General features: G+C 33.0%; 1 protein-coding gene across 23 annotated transcripts in view; it reads left to right on the top strand.

Moving 5' to 3' along the window:
* Positions 1-25,928, top strand: part of Ca-alpha1D (Ca[2+]-channel protein alpha[[1]] subunit D) — an 836,510-nt gene that overhangs the window by 795,033 nt on the left and 15,549 nt on the right. For 18 of the 23 annotated variants that reach the window (XM_081762798.1, XM_081762799.1, XM_081762801.1 and 15 more), the window contains 3 exons: positions 17,146-17,261; positions 21,028-21,144; positions 22,963-23,261. In XM_081762798.1, coding sequence (XP_081618924.1) covers positions 17,146-17,261; positions 21,028-21,144; positions 22,963-23,261 — 532 coding nt within the window. Of the gene's footprint in view, positions 1-17,145; positions 17,262-21,027; positions 21,145-22,738; positions 22,774-22,962; positions 23,262-25,928 lie in introns of those variants that run through there. The other 5 variants (XM_081762804.1, XM_081762808.1, XM_081762816.1 and 2 more) reach the window with 3 other exon arrangements.

Below are 25,928 nucleotides of genomic sequence, written 5' to 3'. Positions count from 1 at the left end.
CTTCCGATGTTCATGAAGCTACACCTAAACAGCTCAAACAATGTAATTAGCACAATGTCCTCTTGGAAAATTGTCATTACCGGAAACATCTGATACATAATGCACGTGGTCACCTAAAATATGTACATAATCATTGGTAGTAATGTGTTCTGTGAACATTACAAAGCCTCCACCGTATTTCATGGTAGGGAGGAAATAGTTCGGAGAATAAGCATATTTGGACCTCCGCCATACCATAAACACAACCTAAGAAATAAGGTTGAATGAGAACTCATCGGACCATATTACGCGTTCCCAGTCTTGGTGATTCACTTTGCACGTTCCCTGTGATGATAAGCGGTTTGAGTATCGCAACCTGACCGCGGATATGCAGGTTATACAACTCGTGTCGTGCTGTAATTGTCGCAGTAGACTATCCCAGGTGTTGATTGAATTCCGCAATCACTCTTGTCACATTCGTTCTACAACACTTGGTGGAAATTCTTTTCAAAGCTTGGCAATGTCTGTCACTGAAATGTCCCTTTCATCTACTATTACTGTTCGACGGTGTTGATTTGCCATGAGCTCTGTAGGTCGTAATCACCTTGATCAGCGTTCCTTGGGATACACCTAATACTGAACACCTTAGATACACTTGCATAACTAACAACAGGCTTACAATTTGAGCTCTTTGAAACTCAGAGTTCTCTCACTTTGTATGAACGCCGCTTTGTATTCGCTTCAAAACACGACTCATTCCATTCCGTCTGACATAGTACAGACGATTACAGGTGTTTCATTATTTTGATAATCACATAATCAGATACTCTTAAAAAGAATATAAAGTTTTTCGCTAAATATTACATCAGATAAAAAAGGGAAGAATAAAATGAAAAGAAAATCAAAATTAAAGACCAGAGAAATGGATATGAAGACGTTCAGGAAGGTGCCTTGTTACAATGGAAGATCTCGTGACCATGTGATAGTGTTGTCAGGCTAGTGGCTAGATTTTAGTGGAATAAAATAAATGGGACTGGTGAGATGGTAAGCGTGCAGACGAAAGAAGAAAGAAAAAGTGAAGGGAAAAGTTTGTAAAATAATGGGAAAGATGATTTGAAATTTTAAGAATATATATATATATATATATAAATTAATAAAAAGCAATAGACAAAAAATAAAAGAAATGGAAGATAAGGAATAAAAATTGTGAAATTGGGAGTATTGGTGATGAACAAGGGGAATGTGCAAGGATGTAAATGAGATTGTGAAAGAATTACATTTGTCGGATGGTGAGAAGTGTGTATTCTCTTCATGATGAGGTATTGGAAGGTCAAACTGGTATCAAATAAGTGTGAGAAGTTTTATATCTGTGTTACAGTATTCCTTAGGTGGAAATAAGGGATGTTTAAAGGAACTAGTTACGAAATTTTGATGCAAAGATTGTTGGTTTTTAGAACGAGTCGGAAAATACTTGTCGGTTTTAGTTGGGCTGATTAATCTATATATATAAAAGAGAACGCACAAATCCTTTGTTAGCTCATCACGCTAATACGGCTGAACCAATTTCTTTCATTTTTGGGGGGTTATTAGGATTTGGACCCTAGATGGTTTTTATCATATCACTTTAATTTTTAATTACCAGTGTCTTGAGATAATTGACCATTCAAGTGTCCATACGTACAAATCCTTTGTTATTAGTTCATCATAGGTAAAAATAAACGTATTTATATGCAACCCGCATGACCATGTGACTCGGCGGGTTAACATAAATGACAGGCGCTATAATTTTAACATTTACTGCAATTTGAAAGCGAAAAAGTAAAAATTATCTAAGTAACAAAGTTTATTGCGTTCCGGGGTGACCGCAGCGAAGCGGGGTGAACGCTGCTAGTATGGGATAAGTGTTTTTTTTCTTTTCTTTTTCTTTTTTTTTTTTTTTTTTTTTGTAGAAAATGAAGGTTGAAACGATATTCGGTAAAAAAAAAAAGTTAAGAGTAGAATATTTTACATTTGTTCTTAAAATTTTGTTTTATTCGGCGGCGAAGTATATTACAAGACTATAAATTCTTTACTGACAAGGTTGAGGAGATACCCTCGGTTGAATACTGAAGGAGAGGGTCCTCATGTAGTTGTTCAAGGACGGTATGATGGAAGAGACACGGTTTGCTAGTTCACGAAGTTTCTCTTTCTAGCAACGAGGATATATGAGACGACGACCTCAGTTTAAAATGGAATCCGAAACACCGTAGTGCGTTCAATTCTCTCAAATTTGGAAACCAAACCCGAAACCCTGTGCATGAAAGGCGCGCGTGCTAACATTAGATGAACATGGAGGTTTCGACACGGGTTTACCAAATGACCAAGGGATGGGATAGGAAACGTTTGGTGTTGTGAGCGTGGAAATTCTTGAAGGGAGGACATAGTATACAGTTGGTAGATTTGATGTGTGCACTAGTCTCGGGACGTTAATTCTGAAGTCGGACATCCACATGAGGGAAGGTAATTATGTGATAGGGAAAAGATCAAGTGAATTTGACTGGCCAGTTGTTATTTAGGTACTAGTTCATGTGCTGTTTGGCCGTGGGTTCACATAATAGAAAATGTTATGTCTGGATGGAAGGCAGAGAAAACGTTAAAAAGAGAAAATAATTTAACTTCCCATGTATATGCTTTGTAGGCTACAGGAGACGGATGATTAATGAAAGTGAATGTTCATGAAAGAATTTCTGGAGTAATAATGTGTACGAAACGAGGGAGCCTCGATGAAACTCGCATACATGATGTTGTCTACTACCGACTGACATAACCTAGGATCGAACCAGGGACAGGGACCCCTTTCTCCGGAGGTGAGTGCTTTACCATGATCCACAGTACCCACTAAAAGTTAATGATAAATAGATTCTCTGTTTTTCCAATTGCTTCCTGAATAAGTCTGGCGTATGAGTAGACCATTCAAGTGCCAAGTGCTCTTGGTTTGAAGATAGTGGCTATTTTCAGATGTGGAATTGTTCATAATAAGAATAACCTGGGCAAATTTGATTAAGAATTCTGTGAAGAAAAGACAGAAACACAGATCTTAAACTTGCTCAATGTGATACCAGTTTGACTTCAAACAACCCATCACGAAGATAACACACACTTTCTACCATTTCGCTAGTTACAATGCTTCCAATGTCATTTACATCTAAATGCAACCACTTTCCAGCCTTCTGTATTGATGAAACTCAAAATTCTGATTAAATTTGCATCAAATATCACTAATATTCCAGCAGCACAAAAATTTTCTATGTACTTGTTTCAGAACGAACAATACATTTGATAACACCTTCTTCCTAAATATACTCAAATTCTTTTCTTAGACTCTTTCATGCCCATAAGAAAAAATGAAAAAAAATTAAGAAGTTAACATTACCATCATATCCGCGAACCATCTGTTGGCCTTAACCGCCTTTAGTGCCCTACCTCATTACATTTTTCCCCCACACGTCTATATTTGTCAATTCCTTTTTCACTTTCTATTGTCCTACATATTTTTCAATCTGTGTTATATTTCACTTTTTATGTATTACTATTTTAATTATTTTTATTATTTAATTATTATTTTATTATTATTATTATTATTATTATTATTATTATTATTATTATTATTATTATTATTATTATTATTATTATTTAACTATTTTTATTTATTATTCAAGCCCTTTTATCATATAGTATACAAAATTTATCTTTGTTTATTATTTGTTTGCTATCCTGCACTGTCATATTAGTTTTATCCACTTTCACTAACCCCACTCACATTTGATCTGATAACTCTATCACGTGACTTCATTCCAACATGGCACCCACCTAAATGGCTCATAGCTATTATTCTACTCTTCAACTTTTCTTTTCTTTTCTCAGGGGGCAGGGTGGGGCTTTGAGGTGGACAAATACCGTGTTCGTGCATCTCCTTGGAATTCTCCCGTTTCCTCCCACTTTCTTCATTCCACCATTTCATTCATTTCTCATCATCACCGTCTCCTTTAGTCTAACCCGCATAAGCGTGGGACGTAAAACTTAACGATTTCATTTCATTTTCTTTACTTTTCTTTATCTCTTTTCCAAACACCTATCTGATAGGACAGGTAACGAAAATCCACTTTCAATCATGCCACAGTATCACATGATTTTGGACGCCAATACGGCACTGGACTTCCAGTTAATCCTTAACCATTGTTTTCTTTATTTCTTTTACTTCTCCCCCGCCTTATATGATGACTCATCAAGGAAAGTTGCATTGTTTTTGAGTGTGAGTGTGTGTGTGTGTGAGTGTTTCTTTGTTTTTGTATGTGTGAAAAAAAATAAACTATTTCCTGGTGTCCTGTTTGGAAGTTCTTTATTTCAACTGCACGCTCAGTCTCTTTTATTCCCTTTTTTTTAAGCGGCTCATTTTATTTTCAGATCTTTTTCCTTCGATTTTAACAAAATTTCTATATTTTAATTATGTCTTGCAATTTTTGTTTGTTTACTTTCGAACTTCGTATTAAATATTTCCACTATATTATTTTGCTCTTACAAATCTTGCTCCCTTTCTCATCTTTTATAATTATATTGTTTATTATATAATTACATAATAATGTGACATTAGTGAAAGAACACCGATTTCAACAGTAAGAGTTGAAGTTCCGGAAGTGGACCTGGTACACCGAAGATCCCTGGTTCGGGTACCTGTCCAGTCATGGCCTTTTTCACTTTTGTGTATAATGCTTCTACTTTACTTCAATATAGATCTTTATTTTTTCAACTTTCGTAGCATGTTATTACTTTTATTTTCATTCCTTTATACTTATTCATGTAATGTATACAGTTTAGCTATGCAGTATCTTTAGACATTACTAGCAGAGCAAAATTCAGGGTTTCTTGTTTTCATTCAAACAAGTTAAAATTCTATAATGCTCGTGCTCAAATTTAATTTCTACTGTTCTTCTTAATTTTGCAACTGACCCCAAAGTCAACCCTTACGATTCTACTTTTCGATTTTTCTTACTCTATTTTCCCATCTATCCTTCTTACCAATTTACTGAAGTTTGAAGCATTAGCCCATGTAATTTGTGCCTTTTTTAGTCTTTGAAATTTAAGCTTCTTACGAACATTACGTTCTTTCGCTACTCCTTATCTCTACAACGCCCTCCCTGCGTGTTTAGTGGCTAGCGCATGTTTTGTTTTTCTTTGTGCATGTGACCCTTGGAGAAGGACAGAAAATTTAATTCCACAATCATTCATTTTCATTAATCATCCCTCTCCTTTAGTTTAAAGGTCATAACCATGGGAGATTCGAGATCCGGATCCGGACCTAATCAGATCCGGATCCGGCCATCCCTACTCTAGAACTCCATAATACACATCTGGATAACAATATTCACTTTATTTCGGTATACTTGCCCTCCTCTTTGTTCTTCCATAACCTCTTCCCCTCTCGAACAACATAAAGCTCTCTGGCGGCTATATAGATAGCATACCCGCTTTTGACGGGAGAGACCCGGGTTCGATCCTCGGCGGGAGTTTATGTGGTTCGGTCTCCACATTAAGCTGTGGATCTACGTTTCATATAGCCTCGCTGCTGAAAGCTATATGACGCTAAATTCAAAGTCAAAGCAAATCAATTCGAATCAACAATGTCTTTCTTTGCTCCTTGCCTTCGTGGCAAGCCCGATCTCTTAACCTAACATAACCGACCAGAAAGTCTTGGCAAATCTTCTGTCACTCACAAAAAAAAAAAAAAAAAAAAAAAAAAAAAATCTTTGAGTTTTACGTCCCACGGTTATGCTGGCTATTCTAAAGGAGATGGTGATGATGAAAAATAAATGAAATAGTGGAATGAATAAAGTGGTAGGAAACGGACAACCCCGACAAAACACCCACACACGGTGTTTGTCTACCACAAAGTTCACTGGGTGCGAGCTGGGATCGAACCAGGGACCGCATACACCAGAGGATCACGGTCTACCACTGAGCCACCGTGGCCCCAAAGTCAGTCTCACAAGTCAAACAATCTCCAGCAGTTCTTAATCTTTCCTCACTTCCTTTATACGCAAACTAAGAGAAAATTAAAACTTATCGTCTAGCTTTCCGATTCTCCTGTGATAGAAAGGAAATAAAAAAAGAAAAAAAAAAACAAAACAAAAAAACACCTCCATACTAAATTCTTTTTCGTTGCCCATAACTTATGCTTGTAATATCACCATGTACCTAGATAAGTCAAACAACGGTTCTCATACCTTGATCTTTACCGCTTTAATTCTTGTAACTTTTAAATTTCTTCCATCCCTCTTTAAGGACATTCTTCTCCTTCCTAGAACAACTATCCACTGCAAACATATGCATCTTTTCTTCCTCCTGCATTCTAATTTCACGATTATTTCATAATCTTTCACTTCCGTTAATGATCAGCCTTCTTTAACCTAAAGAGCATAACACTCTCCAATCATAATGCCCTAGTCTAGTGCCTAGCGCGTGTGCTTTTGGTACTTGTATTCCCGAGTTCGATGTCCGATGGAAGAACACAAAAATTTAATTTAAGAATCATTCACTTCCATTAATCATCCGTCTTCATTAGCCTAAACGGCATAACCATGGACATTAAACTAAACTTAACTTTAAAAATAAATAAATAAATATCTCCAACTATAAATATCCCGTAACCTTATCCACAAACAAACCACATTCTTTATTTAGCACCACCTACCGTTTATTTATAGAGTCTCATGAATTTTATTTATCCCATATTCACCATCTCATCTGAAACTGAAAGGATTTTTCGCAAACAAATCAAAATCTTCCGAAGGTCTCCAACTTCACCTTCTCTTTACAACTAGTATGATGAAATAACAAACAACTCTACCGAAGTCATGCCAGAAACCCAAATGTAAAACTTTCATGCCGTTAGTTACGACTCTTTCATTCTCACTTACATACTTAAATATATCCACTGTCCATTTTTTAATTTTTTAAATTTTTTTATTTATTTATTTCTTTTAGTGAAACACATCTTTCGATCCACGAAATTAATCACTATTAGAAGTGCAAATTAAAAATCGTATAGAAAAAAAAAAGACAATTCTTTCTGATTTCCTATACGTGTCAGAACACACAGTCAATCCAAACAGTACATTTCGCCACATCTTTCTCTAAATTTGATCACTTTTATTTCCTATATAACATTTATTGTTTTATTTTGTATTTTTCGTTATTTTATTACTATGTTCGTGTCTTCTTAATACTATTATTTATTTTTAGTTTTTATTATTATTTCAACTTTTATATAATTTTATTTTGTATATTTCTGTTGTTATTTTATATGGATAATCATAAATTAAGAAATGATGTTATTATCATGTTATAAAAATAATAGCAGTCCTGAATTATTTCTCTTTTTCTGTACTCTTACCAACAAGCAAGTCCCCATGCGCTTTATCTTACTCCATTATCAACAATTTTCAACGGAGGTTTCATGGAACTCTAGACACCAACATGGAATCACACATTATACACTAAAGTTATTTTTCTTTTTCCTTAATGTTTATTTTCTTCCTACTTATTTTTCCTATCTGATGAAGCATCAGCGAAAACACTTACGACACAGTTTTATTTGAGATTTCTGTAAGTAATTTGTTTTTTATGTCCACTCCGTTATTCCTTTATTTCAACTGTTCGATTTGTTTCACTAATTGTAAAGAGTGCATGATTTTCTAAGCCTGCTTCGTTGAGCTCATGAAGATCTTGCATTTTATCTTAGCCAATCATATTTCAAGTTTAAAATAAAAGTCTAAACTAGACTGTTTCATTTTTTTAGAGGAAAATTAAGGAAATATTTTGGATTTTATTAGTTTTTAACCTGTTCAACAATAATGGAAGTTTTAAGCATTATTTTATTCTGAATGCATGATAGATAAACAAGAATTAGTATTTTTTTTTAATTTTATTTCAGTAGCATTATAATAGAACAACAAAACGATAGCTAAGGTTCATGAAGTAAGTGGAACCTTACGGCCTTAAATCTGCACTTTCTTTTGAATAGCCATATATATACAAGATGGACCATTTATCTTGATACACCCTTGTAACTTTTAAATTAACAGATGCAAAATACTGAAGACCATGCAAATATCGACAGGGGAACATTATCAGTCATACATTGCAATACAACTAGATTAACAGTGTTACCATTCCAACATAAAGTTGCATTTTTTTTAAATGCACTACATTACGTTATTATATATTTCAAACATACATATTAAGTGAAAACTTACAATGACACACTTGTTGTGCTGTGTTGCAAACTAAGGACGCTAATACGGTATCACAAACATTGAAAAGCAACCAAATTGTGGAGGCTTCTACAAGAGTAATAACGCAAGTGTGACAGACGGGGCAATACATATCCAAAATATCTTAGTGTCGAATACTACGGCCGTTATACGACATATTTCAGAAAAGGAGGAACAAAGTTACAAGAAATTAACAATTTGATTTTCTTGAAAGGATTTTGAGATATTAAATTGCTCTGTTCGTCTCACTTGCGTTATTACTGTTATAGAGATAACCAAAATTTGGATGTTTGCGATACTGTAACGTCCTTAGTTTGCAACACTAAACAATAAATGTGATATTGTGAGTTTTCTTTTAACATGTAAATTTAAAATGTGTAATAGCCTGACGTGGTGCCATTTAAAAATAATAATAATAATAATAATAATAATAATAATAATAATAATAATAATAATAATAATAATAATAATAATAATAATAATAATAATAATAATAATGGGTTGACAATACTGGGAAACTAGTGGTATCAAAGAGAATGTCAAAGAATGTCTCTCTGCCGATACTTGGATTTTACAAAATTCCAATTTTTGGACAAGATAAGTGGTCCAAGCTGTATATACCGGGTGCTGAAATAATTGTGATAAAGGAGATAGCAACTCGTAGAAATCCTCGAAAGAAACAAAAAGTGTCTGTTAAATATAGGATGGAAAATGCCATTTTCTAAAGTTCTAAGTTACCGAAAACGACGAAAAATTAACTTTAAAGCTCCATAGCTCGACACCTATGGGATCTATGGTAATCTGGTCAAGGAATTACACAGGAACTAATATAATCTCCACTTAAGTATCCATGTATTAGAATCATCTGGTAAAGGTGCAACGAATTGTATAGAGGGAGTTGGGTCGATACGGATTTTTTTTTTTTAAAGAAATAATTAAGCATAAATGACAATATTCATATACATATAATTTAAAAATAATTTTATTTCTATGTTAGTGATCGAAAATGACTATTATTGCCTTTTCCTTTCATGTAACAACCAATATTACTTTCAGAGGTTAAGCAACCACACATCATAGTTTAACTTGAAAGTTTTTTTTTTTTTTTTTTTTAATAAAGTGGAATCGAATTTCAATAATTAAGTATAATTTGGAAATGTTTGAAGGGTAACTTGTTTTTGTTTAAGAATAAAAATGACCAAAACACCAGATATCTTAGAGCTGGACAAAAACTTCTATCTGGAAATACGTAGTTGTTTCATAAGGGCTAACAATTGTAATCTAATAGGGGATTACAAGGCAAAAATTGAATTGAAAAAAAATCTTATCGCTCAAAAATTGACTGAAAATTGAAGCCAGGTCTGGTTTGTCGACTGTTGCCTTACCACTGAATTACCAGAATTTATTATTTTCTGAGAGCGCTTCTTGGTATTATGTGAAAATAAAAGTAATTATTTTTTTTCCTTTTTGCCATATACACAAAACAAATCCGTTTAAGATGCCTCCAGTAGTTTACTGTGTCTGAAATATTACTCCTAGAATTGTCAGGTTAACGAAAGTTTATGGATAAGCACAGGGATGTAGTCAGAGGGGAAAGGGAGAGGGCGAATAGGAGCTCAGCTTCCCAAAGATTTCCTCCTAAGTCTTATACGTTTACTAAACATGCTTAATACTTGAATGTTTACAGTAAATGAAGACTGTTTATGTTACGTTAGTGCGAATGAAATGCCCATCCAAGGTGCATCATTTCCTGAGGCCAAAAAATGCAAACTACAATATCTGGTTAATGAAAGTAATCGCTGTCTTCAGCCATATAGTTTTGCCATTGTTCAACCAACGATTGGATTTCATGGGAAAAGAATTCTGGGGTCTGTGATGCAAAGAAATCCTCAATCACATGCTACATTAACTATCTTGTGTTCAGCAATACAGTGCACATGGAACACTGTTATGAAATGCAACAATATCCAATGTGTTCAACAACACAGTGGGAACGAATCGAATCCCTATCTTCCAAATATCAGTCCTTGCTCAGTAAATAAGTAATCTCTTAACTTAATCTCGAATAACCAGATGAATTCTAATAATTATTTTACCGAGTCAACCAATTATTTTAATTATTTTGTAGATACTTCAAATTAAGTATCTTTGAAGTTTTAAAAGAGGAATAAGAAAAGGCAGCTTCCAGGAAAATGGGAGATCTAAGTTTCAGTTCATTCCAACATTTAAAAATGTTTGTTATTCTACAATGTTTTGTAAAGTAAAATCTTTAAGTGTTAGGTCTTACGAGTATGCCCTTAGGCTAAAGGAGATGACTAATGAATGGAAGTAAATAATGATACAATAATTGGTGGAATGAAGATGTGGAAGGAAACGGGAGAACCCCTAGAAAACCCATTGACACAGTGTTGAAAATGTCTCGGATCGAACCCCTAGTACCAGAGATAAACGTTCTACCACTGAGCCACCACCGTGCTTTTTTTTTTTTTTTTTTGTAGTTGCAGATAGTCAAGTGCAAAACAATAATTTAAGTGTTAGGTGTTTACTTTTCCTCATAAAGACTGCAATAGAACTTTATATATATATATATATATATATATATATATATATATATATATATATAGAGAGAGAGAGAGAGAGAGAGAGATAGAAGATAGATAGATAGATAAACTAATTTCCCAAGTAATACCTAAATGATAAAGCAATCACTGTCAAACAAGATATCTGGCTTCGATTCTCTGCCAATTAAAAGATAAGATTTTTTCCAGTTCATTTGCACCTTGTAATGTTCAACTAAACTACAATCATCAGCTCTTATGAAACAATTACGTATTTCCGGTTACATGTGTTTGTCCTGTTGTAAGATATGAAGTATTTTAGTCACTTGTGTTCTTAAACAAGAACAAGTTAGTAAATACATCCTTCACACATTACCAAATTATATTTTAATATCGAAATTTGATTACACTTTATTATGAAAAACTTTTTTTTGAAGCTAAGCTATGTTGTATGTGGTTGCTTAGCTTCTGAAAATAATATTGATAGTTACATGCAAGGGAAAGGTGATATTACTCATTTTCGCTTAGTAACGGAGAAATTAGATGATTTCAAGATGGCATCTACATGAATATTGTTATTTATACTTAATTAGTGCTTAAACATGTCTCCCCCTATCCCAGCAATCTCTCCACAATTAGTTGCGCTTTTACTGGAGGATTATGAAACACGGGTATTTATATAAAGTGTATACTATTTCCTGTATAATTCCTTGATCCAATTATTATAGGTTGCATAGTTGTCGAGCTATGGAGCTTTAAATTTTATTTTCCGCTGTTTCCGGCAGCTCAGCCTTTGGAAGGTGGCATTTTCCACCCTCTGTTTACTAAACATATACATATTCTTGTTTCTTTCGAGGACTCCTATAAGTTTGCTATCTCCGTTATCGCCATTATTTTAGCTTCCAGTATATATATCACAGATAGCATTAGCTTGTGCTATTTGTTCTCTTTTAGAACTATCATCTTTTTATTGAAACTTTTTATTAGAACCTTTAAGAACTCTTTTATTAGAGATTCAATTGATGGAGCGGTTTATTATTTCATAATGATAATTTTCATTAAAATACACACTATTTTATTATTATTATTATTATTATTATTATTATTATTATTATTATTATTATTATTATTATTATTATTATTATTATTATTATTATTATTATATTAAAAAGTTATATTGTCACAAATGTGACCAAAATGGCCTCTTCCTTCAAATCCTTTAATGGGAAAAAGATTCAGATCTTTTAAACAGAATATAGTTTTTTTTTTCCTGTTGTTTTTCTTAAAACAGTACAAAGTAAAAATACCGTACTTTCATCAACAAAACGCGTTAAGTGAAATATTATTACCCAATATCTTTGCCGCTTTATTTAAGGGTCATGAAAATATTATCATTGTTTAGTTTTATCAACAATGATATTTTTCACATAAATTCTGTTTAATTTTACAAAAAGTTTTTTTTTTTTTAATTGATTTAAGTAGGAATGAATACTTTCGTTTCGCATGTTTTACATACATTTTTAACGTGAAAACCAAATTTGTGTAAATTAACAAGATACCGAATCTCTCGTTGATACATATATACCTATATACGTATATGTATATACAATAGACAAATGATTATCCGAGTCGCAGTTAACCGAGTCTCTGGATTAACCGAGGCAGTCTAAAGAAAAGAAATGCAGATTACAATTGTTTAAGAGATGGCACGTACACCGGCTGTTGCCGAACTCCTAAGTACTAAATCTTCTGGCTCAGTCGTTTGCTTTTGTGTATCATTATAACATTGCAGCATCAAAAAAGGGCCAAAAGATGTCCCCCAAAAAACACTGACTTTTTCTTTTAAAAAGTTTTATGCGGTATTGTATTATGTAAAATATTGTTCTTTTTATAAATTTTAGTATACTGTAATAAATAATTCCTATGTATTTTTTTTTTTTATTGACAGTACGTATTGCTGGATTTAATAATAGCTGATCCCATTACCCGAGTTTTTGCGTATCCGGGATAGACTCGGTTTCAATTACCTCGAATAATCGCAAGTCTACTGTATATATATTTCTGTGTGAACAAACAATTCGACTACAGTGTACCTTCTTGAATTTCAATATATATTGTTATATGAAAACTGAACTCACTACATTAATATATATATATATATATATATATATATATATATATATATATATATAGGGTGTTTCAAAACAACACCGACAACGTTTGGGAGGTAATTCCTAACACCAAGATAAGACAAAAAGTATAGACCAACCTGGGTGCACAAATGCTTCCTTTCGGAGTTATAGGCTGCCGAAAACATGAAAAAATGAACTTCAAAGACCCATAGCTCCAAAACTATGGGACTTACCATAGTCGGGTCAAGACTTCACTTAGGAACTAGTATGTGCCCTAACCAAATATCCACGTTTCAGAATCCTGCGGTACTTCCGCAACAATTTTTATAGAGGTAGTTTGTGAGTACTGGATAGAGTACATATTAGTTCCTAAATGAAGTCTTGACCCGCCTACCTTAGGTCTCACAGTTTTGGAGCTATGGGCCTTTAAAGTTCAATTTTTCGTGTTTTCGACAGCTTATAACTCCGAAAGGAAGCATTTTGTGCACCCTGGTTGGTCTATACTTTTTGTTTTATCTTGATGTCAGGAATCACCTCCCTAACGTTGTCGTATATATACGATGGTTTGAATCCAAAGATTCACATCTGATGTGAGCTCAGTATTAGAGGTTAAACAATAAACTAGACATTGCGAGAAGATTGTGCCAAGGGGTTTCTTTATTATTTGCTATTTCCAATAACACGTTTTTGAATAACAGATCTTAGAAGGTGATACTTTAGAAAAATAAAGCATTGAATGATACATATGTGTCTATTCAAAAGCATCCAGCCTTTGGCAAGGAACAATACAATTACTCACCAGGAACCCTAAAGCCCTTACACTCTTCAGATTTTCCCTTTTGAACTACACTCACTTCTTCCAGCTGTCTTGTCATTATTGCAAACATTTTTTTGGAATGCCTCATAGAATAAAGGCCATAGGAACATTTCAGGACACAAATGTTATTCGCTTTTTAGAGAAAGAAAAAGTTTCTTATGATCCCACCTTATAGCAAAGGGGCAAGAGCATTTTAGGATCTCAATGCAAATGTCATTTAGAAAAAAGTATTGAATATATGGTTTGATGTGTATTTGAATGAAAAACGAGATAGTATAGGACGTTTGCTGGTTATCTGTTACTATTGCTGAACAATGTTATCATCAAATTTTCTACTGTCATTTAATTAGTTCAACCGCGTGTGTACTTTAAACATATAATTCGAATTTCAACCAAACTTCCGTAAATGCCTTACGAAGGTGAATGGATTACACTTAGAAATTTCCTCTATAAATACGTATATAAAGTCATTCACAAGGGCAAACAAAATTACAATGTAATCGCAATCTTCCTCAACTCAGAATTGCAACTACTATAACTGTCAAATTATTTAATTCTGTTGACATTTTTCTTCAACATATTAGTGAAGTTTGTGTAATTTCGTTCCAGAACAAACAAATATTTCAGAGATTCAATATCAAACGTTTATATCAACCTCGTATTGGTGCCGTATATCAATCATCTTTATCAACAATCGATATAAAAAAAAACTGTGTCTTCTCTTCTACTTTGTATTTAATCTTTCTGTTCAGATAGTTGCGCTCTCCAAAGCATGAAAAATAACAATATAGAAAATCCATAATTTGGTGTCATTATTCGGCTGAAGTAAAAGGAACACAATGAATATTATATACAATATTTATAGAAGTGATAGTATTAAAGATATTTCAGAGGATGGGAGTTCCAGTCATCCATTCTTTTCGTTTAAAATTTTCAGATCACATTGTATTCTACCCTAGGGCACTCTATGATGTAATTACAAATATTAATGTTCTTTTACTCCTTTTAAACTCCCTACAATGATTATAGTTCATCTGGTCTATGACGAGTATGAGCAATGGAAGAAATTAATAAAAACATCCTACACATGTCAGAGTATTTATAAAGAGAAGTACATGCGTAAGAATAGATGTATAAATATAAGTATAGGAATATGATAAAAGTGTATGCGCATGTATTATTTGCATTATAACACTATGCATTTGACGCTACTGGGAAAGTATGTGTATTCTACAATTGCATTTCTGGTAATACTATTAATTTTACAGGTTTCATCAGTGGTGATGTACACTTAAAATTGTAATTGTAATCATCTCTCACGCATAGAGCAGAACTGTAAATTGGTAGTGTGTAATTATTTGTGTCATTAAATCTGAATACAGAGGGAAAACAATCATAGTGATTTGCTACTTATAGATAATTTTGTTTTCATCAGTTTACCTTAGATATGTAGTGCTAATTGTAGTACTTCTTAATTCAAGTATAAATAAACCTAACATATCGAACTTCTAACAATATTTAATATAAATGAGCTCTTTTTTTACTACTTTTGTAATATTGTTAGAACACGTGTATGTAATATATTTTTAGAAGAACATTGTAATGGTTGTACTATTGTACTAAATATATAACATTAGTGTATAATATGTGTTACATAGTAAACATGTTTGCATATAAAAAGTAACGTTAAAATAATTTATCACATCATAATATAATTTATAAGATAATTACTATATATATTTATATATAATTCTTTTTAACCAAAAATGATACACTCAATGCTTAATCAAATATAAGGTAGACATTTTCTTCAATAAGTTTCAGGAATATTTATTTTAAAAAATGTTTAAATTGAAGTATGCTATTTATACTATTTGGTTCAAGTATTCTAAGATAATAAAAGAATATCAATGTTCTTGATATTTTTTAACGATATCTCTTAATTGCTTATTTATACTTGCAATACTATTAGCTACTTACTGTTTATTATCTCTTATGAAAGCTTGTTAGTCTTTCCAAACCTAGACAAAATATACACATAATACTAAACATTTCTGTTTTCTGTAAACTTGTGTTTGCTTGCATGATTGCATGAAGTTTGTCAAATAAATGGAAATAACATCTTTCCACAGACAGAATATTGTTAGTTTTAAATTAGAAAGTAGGCTAACTTGAATATTACTAAACATTATATGTGGATATTAGTAACATGTAATTTACCTTTAATTCTGTTAGACATATTTTTCCTATATTTGACTCTTACCTGGTTACCATGAAACCTTTTTAACTGTTGCCTCAGCCATGAATAATCATGACATGATTATCAGGTGTTTTCTGCATGAAATTCTCTGCATTGCAGGTTTTTTTAGTAATTAATCTGTGTAATTAACGTATATGCGAATAAAGTGTATTCTGCTCACGGGAGAGATTACTGAAATTCTAAATTATTAATTCAGGAACTTACAAGGAAAGTTCCAATGTCATTCCTTGGAAAAATATATTCCTTCCTTCCTTATTGTATGACAACAAATATTTTGTTCTTGTTTTGATTTGAAACATTACATACGTTTTCAAAATTTTGAGTACCGTTAAAATTATCAGATAGGCCTTATTTAGTACCGTTAAAATAGGCCTTATTTAGTAAAGTTGAAAATGTAAATTGTGAAATTAGCTTGCAAGACTCCCAATATGACAAATTTTGGTTAAGTTCTCTGTTTTCCTGCTAGAAAGTAGAATAAATGCGTTTTTAAATATTGCTTAATCACTTACGCAAAAAAAGTTAGTACAATCACTATGAAAACTTATTCAGTAACTACAGTTAGTTAAAATGATATAATTCTCGTTAATCGAAGAATTATTAGTTCACAACATTACAATGACTGATTTCGCAGTTTAACCAAGCCTTAAGTGTTTATTACCTTTAGCCTTTATTACCAAATTTTAAACTTCAGTTTTGCTTATGGTGGAAGCATGAATCCTCATCGTATGTGTATATATCTCTTTCACTTTCCCTCTTTTATTATTTTTATTTATTTTACTCTCTCCTACTGCCTAAAAACAACTAATACAAAGAAAATTATTTAATGAAAACGTTGCATTTATGTTCTCCTTTAGTCGTTTTGTAAAATATGTAATAAAATACGTATGGATGAGCATGATATTGCCGAAACGTGGTATCTATCTAACTTTGCATCTTAATAGGTGATTAGCGTGGTGTGCATGTTGATGTACACTTGTAGTTACTAAGAGTAACAATACTTTACCTATTTCACTCGTAGCTGGATGCCATAACTCTTAGTTGCACTGACCTTTCCATGGCTTAGCACCATTAACCAACAAACACATTTCAGGTATCACCAACCAACTCCGTAGACCACTTACCTTACAACTCCTTTCAGAAAGCACCAATGGAGGGGATGAACCATATTGCGTATGCGAAAGATGCCGTTGTTCCTCACATTGGCAGGTTAGTGTACATTTAGTTATCTTTTTATGTATAGCGAAAAATTCTGGTAGCTATAACAATAGTGAAATTATCCACTTTTGCATGTGTTATATATACTCGCCAGCAAAAGTGAATATCCAGCACATTTATTTTCTTTTTCAATGAATTGAATAGACCACTTTAAGTAAAATTTCCTTTAGAGCATAATAAATGTATCTCTCAGTAAGAGTCACCGAAACCTCACTCAAATGGATGCAATCATTTCGATGTTATTGATGAGGAACTAAATAAAGAGTGGATATGGACTCATGCTGGCGATTGTATACATTTTACCTGCATATCTGAGAAACAACTATTAATTATACTGCTCTACTGCTCATAGAGCACAAAAGAAGAAAGTGTATTTTTTTTAAAAAAAAGAGCGAAAAATAAATGAAAAATTAAAAATGAAGATTAGATAAGCTAGAAAAATATTATAACATGATATTTATTCTCATATTTTTCAATGCTATTTTCGGCCACTAAATATTAAATCGATAAATCACAAGACACTTTTTGCTATCCCTTAGTTTCTTTTACTTGTTTATTGGCCAAAAACAACAATGAACTGCATTTATTAACCATTCACACACACACATGAATCCTGACACCAAGACACCAAGACACCAAGAAAACACAACACGTATAGACCAACCTGGATGCACAAATGCTTCCTTTCGGCGTTATAGGCTGCCGTAAACATGAGAAAAATGAACTTTAAAGGTCCATAACTCCAAAACTATGGGACTTATCGTAGTCGGGTCAAGACTTCACTTAGGAACTAGTATGTCTCCTATCCAAATATGAATGTTTCAGAATCCTGCGGTACTTCCGCAACAATTTTTATAGAGGTAGTTGTGAGTATTTCAAATTATATGTCCGTAGCCAAACTCACTCTATAACAAGAATTTTAGGAATAATCCAAAAAATAGATCAAAAGATTACGAACTTCCCCAAGAATTTTCGGAATGATCCAAAAAAATGCATCAAAAGGTTGCGATCTTGGCCAATAATTAGTTTTTGGATCAGGGGCCACAAAAGTCTGAAACGGCTCCTAAATCGGGTTTTCGTATTTTTACGGAATAAGCACATCATACTGAGTTAAGTGATAGTTTTGTCTTGGCTACACTATATGTAATTCTCCAGATATAAGGCGTACAAGAAAATGTTTGATTTTATGAAATATATTGAATTTTGTGGATCAGGAGCCATACAATTTTTGAAAGTTCTCTATATCGAGTTTTCGTATTTTTTACCGAATACGCACATCATGCTGAGTAAATTGTTAGTTTTAGTTTGGCTACACTGTATGTAGTTCTCCAGATAAAAGGCGTACAAGAAAATGTTTGATATTTATATTTTTGGATCAGGGACCACAACATTTTTGAGTGGTCCCTAAATCGAGTTCTCGTATTTTTTTAATTTTTTTTTTTTTAATTTTTTTTACAGAATAAGAACATCTTACTGTGTTAAGTGATAGTTTGGGTTTGGCTACACTATATATAGTTCTCCAGATATAAGGCGTACAAAAAATGTTTGGCTGAATAAATATATTGCGTTATTGCATTTTTTTTTTTTTTTTGGATCAGGGACCACAAAATTTTTGAAAGGACCCTAAATCGAGTTTTCATATTTTTTACGGAATAAGCACATCATGCTGAGTAAATTGTTAGTTTTGGTTTGGCTACAATGTACATAGTTCTGCAGATATAAGGCGCAGAAGAAAATGTTTGACTATGAAATATATTGAATTTTTCGGATCAGGGGAAGACACAAAAATTTTAGAACGGTCCGTAAATCCAATTTTCATATTTTTTACGGAATAACCACTTCATACTGAGTAAATTGTTAGTTTTGGTTTGGCTACACTCTATGTAGTCCTCAAAATATAGGGCGCACAAGAAAATGTTTGATTTTATGAAATATATTGAATTTTGTGGATCAGGAGCCATACAATTTTTGAAAGTTCTCTATATCGAGTTTTCGTATTTTTTTTACCGAATACGCACATCATGCTGAGTAAATTGTTAGTTTTAGTTTGGCTACACTATGTGTAGTTCTCCAGATATAAGGCGTACAACAAAATGTTTGATATTGATATTTTTGGATCAGTGGCGACAAAATTTTTGAATGGTTCCTAAATCGAGTTTTCATATTTTTTACGGAATAAGCACATCATACTGAGTAAATTGTTAGTTTTAGTTTGGCTACACTATATGTAGTTCTTCAGATATAAGGCGTACAAGAAAATGTTTGACTGAATGAAGTATATTGAATTTTTTGGATGAGGGATCACAAATTTTTTGTAAGGCCTCTAAATCGAATTTTCTTATTTTTTTAATGTAATAAGCACATCATACTGAGTAAATTGTTAGTTTTGTTTTGGCTACATTATATGTAGTTCTCGAGATATAAGGCCTACAAGAAAATTTTTGCCTGAAATATATTGGATGTTTTGATCCAGAAATTCTTGCGTGAGTATCTTAGGATTCTGAAACATAGATATTTGGATAATGCACGTATTAATTCCTAAGTGAAGTCTTGACCCTACTACTGTTTGTCCCATAGTTTTGAAGCTATGGAGCTTTAATATTCTTTTTTCGTGTTTTTGGCAGCCTATAATTCCGAAAGGAAGCATTTGTGCACCCAGGTTGATCTATACTTTTTCTCTTATCTTGGTGTCAGGAATCACCTTCCAAACGTTGTAGGTGTTGTTTTGAAACACCCTGTATATGTATTAAAATTCTAAGGCGGTATACTATTTAAACGTTCGAATTTCTCCCTCTGTCGTGTTTTAAAGCTGCAATTTTTTACCTCACTTTAAAGTCAGTAAAATAATTTCTTAGGCAAAATAGATGATGGTTAACTTATATTTGGAAATTACAGTTTGGATGAATATTACTTTTAAAATTTAATCACATAAAAAGCTTAAAATTATAAAAATAATACGATTACATTTTTCGAAATATTATTTCTAGACAATTAATAATTTTTCAGAGGAACTCCAAACGATAACAAGTGTAAAGCAAAACATTGTTTATTTCTAACGTATCCTTTTCAGAAAGAAACTTCGAGAGCAGTATTTTGTCTGGCAACTGTGTTTGTATATCATAATATTATAATATCTGAAAGAGAGATGGAAAAATCTAGTTCCGCTTAATTTCACAAGGAAAATACAAATGATGTAGAAATAAGTGTGAAAGATTATTGAAGAAAAATGTTTCAGATGATTTAACAATTACTCAAGATTGTCTAAAACATGTTCTCTGGTTTCCGTTTATTTATCTTTACAGGACACCAGAATAAAAATCAATACATATTCGTCAAAACTAAAAATATTATGAAAATTCCATAATTATGTTATGTTTTATTTTCCAGGAAGGGAACCGAATGTAAGTTCCAATTTCGTACAGAATATACCCTCTGTAAAGTAAATCCCTAAAATTCCATTTCGCAATGTAGTGCGCTTTTTTACCTTTTATATAGCCATATATAAGGTACATTGATCTAGAGGAGCTACATTATAGTTGATTTAAAATATATAGTTCCCTTTTATATTTTATTTTATCCTACATATTCCCCTTTTTACTAACACTGAGTTTCTATACAAAAGTTGTATAAGCCATTAAGAATACCGAATCTTACTGCTTGATTGCACATTATGTTTCCAATATGGTGTTTTTAAAGACATTTATTATTTTGATTATGTTGATATGTTTATAAAGTCGAACTTTTTTCTTTTGTAAAGCACCATCTCCATGCAGGATGTGGAGATTACAAAGGATGAAGAAGCGATTCCACTTCAGCCTCTTAGAGTTTCAAATGGTGATCCTGAAAAACCTTTTGGTCCGTACCATGTAATAAAGTAAGTAAACCCAAGTGTGATTAGGGAAATGCTGTGACGTTTTGTTTTAAGTTTTAAATATGAAATTAATGTCATATACATATATCTGCGTCCGATGAATATAATGAAAAATCTAAATTAATCTTACCATGTAACATAACTGTCTTCAAATAAGTAAACTAATATTAATAATAATAATAAAAAAATATTGACAATTGTTACTCGCAATGACGAGAGGAAATTTAAAAACGTTGTAAATAATATTAATACTAAGGAGTACTATACGATCTGCAGGTTTTGGATTTAATTTGATTAATTGATTCACTTGTGTTTACGTTCTTTGCCAACAGAGATATGTAGAACAAGACATGTAGTTTAAAGTAATCTATACCAGAGTAATATGTTTGATGGTCTCTCACCGGGAAACGAGCCCAGCACGTACTCTAACCATTAGACTAGGGATGAGGGCTTCAAATGTATAATTTTGGATATGCTTCTGTAATTTTCTTCGACCATTTAAAAAATGTTTCAAAAAATCGTATAAGTACGTGTATTTTTTAAACTTACTTTGCAGCTCTACATAAGTGAGTTCTAACTTCCCTTTATTTGTATCATCTTAACTGCTGTAGATTTGTTAGAAAAACACATCAGAATTGTCATTTTTTAAATTAGATTTAGAAAACTAACAGTAAAATCGAAGATGATGTTGAAGAAATATTATTTAAAACTTATGAAACAGATTTGATGTTAAGTAGATGAATTTGATGGAGTAAAGATTTGGGAAACTATATTGACAGAGAAGGGAAACTATACTTGTATTCTAGATTTTACAGCGTAGATTCAAGATGAGTAAAGTTTTATTTATAGCTAGAATTATCAGTGTGTGCTGTATATACCTGCACTTATTTGAAAAATAAATGCATTAGTGTTGTAAAGAAAAGTAAGTGAAATAAACTTAATATAGAAGTATCATTTGAAGCTCTGACTTCATACTTAAAACCTTATCTGGAAAAAAATCTTCAAAATGAGAGATGGAATTACTCCCATAACAGACCGTTTCTCAGCAGTTATTTTCTACCCCTTTTATTGTTGTCTTCGTCTACGTCAAATTTTAAAACGATTTTGTACTCTAGGTCATGTTTGTAACGTGGTTTCATTTAATGTTTCACTATTTTTTCATTCTCGAAATATATTTTGTCACTTAATTTGGCACTTGTATGATAAAGATAGACAATGTGAGGAAATTTGTTGCGTGAGTTTTGGAGATATATCTTAGAAATACTCATGACAGTTTACAATCTGGAGCTGTTCCATATCTCCCGATCGGCAATCACATAGCTAACAGTAACTAAATTTTGTCAAGTAATAAAAGCTGTATTTTAGTATAATAAATGACATCAATTATAAGTAATCTTAAAATGACTACAATCAATCATCCGACCTCTCAGAAAGGCAGGTCAATAATACAAAATGGTGACAACATATTTCAAAATTCAAACCTGCAGTTCGTAGTGGATGTTTTAGATCTAAATTTGCTAGAAAAGATAATATTCAAGTTTTACTGCATTATCAATGATAACAATTTGCTCTGAAATTGTTTTTGTAACATTTTCAGCCGATCTGGTGGACAATTCCTCTATCCTGGCTATGGTAAGAACAAATAAAACTAGCTTTGATTTGATTACTGTAGGCATGAGAGGGTGTTTCGCGAGGCACCCTTTAACCTAAAGGGTTGAATCACTTACGTGCATGAAGCTTGAAAAGAATATATATACATATATATATACAGTATATACATATATTAGCTGTAGTTCGTACTAACATGCTCCCAATTTGCAGTTTGCAGGATGGATACAGCCCAGAACTTACCCCACCAACACCTCCACCCCGGCGTGTTCCTCGAGGAGGAGGTTCATTCCGTTTAGGCTGTATTGGTCGACAGGGGGGTACAAGAGGGGAGGGAACAGGTTCGACACCCCAAAGCTTCAGCCGGATAGCAGGTGGGCTGAAGTTGGCTCAGGCACAAGCAATGGCTGTTGCGGGCTTCTTACCTGACGGTGGTGCCCAAGAAATGAAGTTACAAGAATTACAAGTTCGGCAATCCCCACTTACTCATAGAGCCTCCTTCCATGGGAGAGGTTAGGCTCCTACCTATATTGATGTTGTAGCGTAGTAGAAATAATATGCACTAATTACCATTTCCACAAACATCAATTGACAGCTGCACAACAAATTGGAATATTATTTAATATATTGTAGAACCTTCAACGTGAAATACGCAAGTTATAAAGCTAAACAGGTGTTAAAAAGGAAATGGTTATTAGTGATTTCTTATATACTATAGATATAGAACAATTTAATTTTCAAGTTTATTATTACATTAGATTGTAAATTACCGTTATTCATGTGTACTAATTAATTATAGAGTAAGAAATAGTTCAGAGCTATTTACGTTTTCATACATACAAACACTGCTGTTTGCGAAAATTTCAACAACAAAAAGATTTGTATCAATGAATTCAAATTATACAGATTTGTGATGTAAATCTGCAAAGGGGATTACAATTTCAGAATTATACAACACTTCTAATCTTTATTTATCGGAATAGTGTGAGGTTTCCAGGTGTTGCAATCACAGCTTCCACACGTCATGGCTGTGTTTATTTCTGAGGAATCGCTTTCCACGATGTATCAATAAGACATCAACATTGTCTGCTGAAATATAGTAATGAACAAGGTTCTGACCAACCATATCTCACATACGTTTGATGGACTATATGCCAGGCAACAGTTTAGGCCAGGAAAACAATTATGCCCGTTAGTCCTCGAAGAAGATTTACATATTCCGAGATTGATATGGACGGGCATTGTCCTGCGGAAATGTGGCATCTGGATTACTCTTTATGAAAGAAGGGTATGACCTCGGCCTTTCAAACTTCCCAGATGCAGCGGTCACTGATGAGGTAGTTCTTAATGCTCTTAATTATCAAACGTGTTGTATGCAATGATACTCCGCACCATCATACTTGCCTTTCGGCCTTTGATAATGCACGCTAGCAGATTACACTCATGACGATAGGATCTGTCATCTTGTGGCAGGCATGCTTACATAGTGCAGTCCACTGCAAGATCATCGCTGCGAACGTTTCTCTTATTTTCAGTACTTCTATACACACCTCACTGCCATAGTGATATGCTCTGTACGCGCACCGATTTCTAGATACGAAAAGCAGCTTCTAGTAGGTCAATCATGCAAAGATGCTGTAACGAAATCGTCTATTTCTACTGATCTCTTTGACATCTACGAATCATAGCGATATTTACCAATGGGTTTCATATTCGTTTATCAACACTCCGTTTTCTGAGTGCTGCGTAAACCATCCTCTCGCGTTACTACTACGATCACCAAACGTAGAATGATGTGGAACCATGCATACGCCATACCGCTGATATTGTAATCATTCGTGAATTATACCATGCGTTGCAAATTATGCGAATGTGAACGCATTCCTGTTATTCGTTTTTGGTGTTGAAATTTTTCCAAACAGTAGTGTGTATGTATATATAAATATCGAAACAAACATTCTTACATGATAGTTCTAAACAAAAACACATTAAATATTGACATTTAGCTTTCGAGAGTAAACCTCTTGTTACCCGAGTGAAGAAAAGATGTTAATGCAAGAGACAAAAGCTCGGTATGTGCCAGTCACATTAATGTTACACATGACCAGACCTTTTCTCAATTATCCCTTTTTTTTTCACTCTTTTCTATTCCAATTACAAACCGTTTAGATTCAAAACTAGTTCCTTTATAGTACTTTTGTTCATAACTGTTTGTAAGCATATGCCCCCTTTTCATATGCTAACAAAACGCTCTATTTGTTCGAACCATACATATATATCTTTACAAAATTTCTGGACAACCGAACGTAATATTAGTTTAGTTGAAGTTTAGTTACATTAACCAGAAATTGTTAAATAAACATTAAATTAATCCCCGAAGTAAGGATAAGACCCCTAGCACATGTAGGAAAAATGGGAGGGGTAACATATATAAATGATCAGAAACAACCATATTAGTGTCAAAGTTTTTCGGGTCAATGAGATGAATAGTAATACACTCAATGCCATTTAAGTCCAAATTCAGCCTCCATTAGCACCTCTTGGGGATGGTTAACATGTGAAACAACAATATTAACGCCGAATCCAAAGTTTTTTTTTTTTTTTTTTTTTTTTGTTTCTAAGAGATTGGTAACATTTCCAATGCCATTTAAGTCCGAGTTCAATCCCTCTTGAAGGTAAGACCTTTCCAGCATACCTAGGAAGATCTAGAGGGGGGAACATACAAAAATGATCAAAAAGGACCGATATTACTATCAAATCCACAATTTTGGAGTCCTTTAGTTGACTGGTGAAAGTTTCGATACCCTTTAATTTAAAGTTCAGCTCCGAGTGGATGTAAGAGCCTCTAGCACACTTATGGAGGAGTAGAAGGGATTGACATATAAAAATGATCAAAAAAGGTCAATATTGGTGTCGGATCCATAGCTTTCCGGATTGCTGAGATCAAATTCAGCCTTCATTAGCACTCCTGGGTGGGACATTACGACATTTAAAAAAAATCGAAAACAATCGATATTAGTGTCAAATCAATAGTTTTTGGGTCCCTAAGTTGATTAGTGACAGTTCTGACACACTTGAAGTGCAAGTTCAACCCCCAGTGGGGGGTAAGATCATTCTAGCGTAACCAGGGAGAGTAGGAAAGAATGACATATGAAAATGATCGAAAATGACCGATATTA

Source organism: Thermobia domestica, chromosome 6 (genome assembly GCF_964235325.1).
Source record: "Thermobia domestica chromosome 6, izTheDome1.hap1.1, whole genome shotgun sequence".
In the NCBI taxonomy this organism is placed as follows: domain Eukaryota; kingdom Metazoa; phylum Arthropoda; class Insecta; order Zygentoma; family Lepismatidae; genus Thermobia; species Thermobia domestica.
The sequence above is the reverse complement of the archived record's forward strand: the minus strand, read 5'-3'. Positions and strand labels throughout refer to the sequence as shown.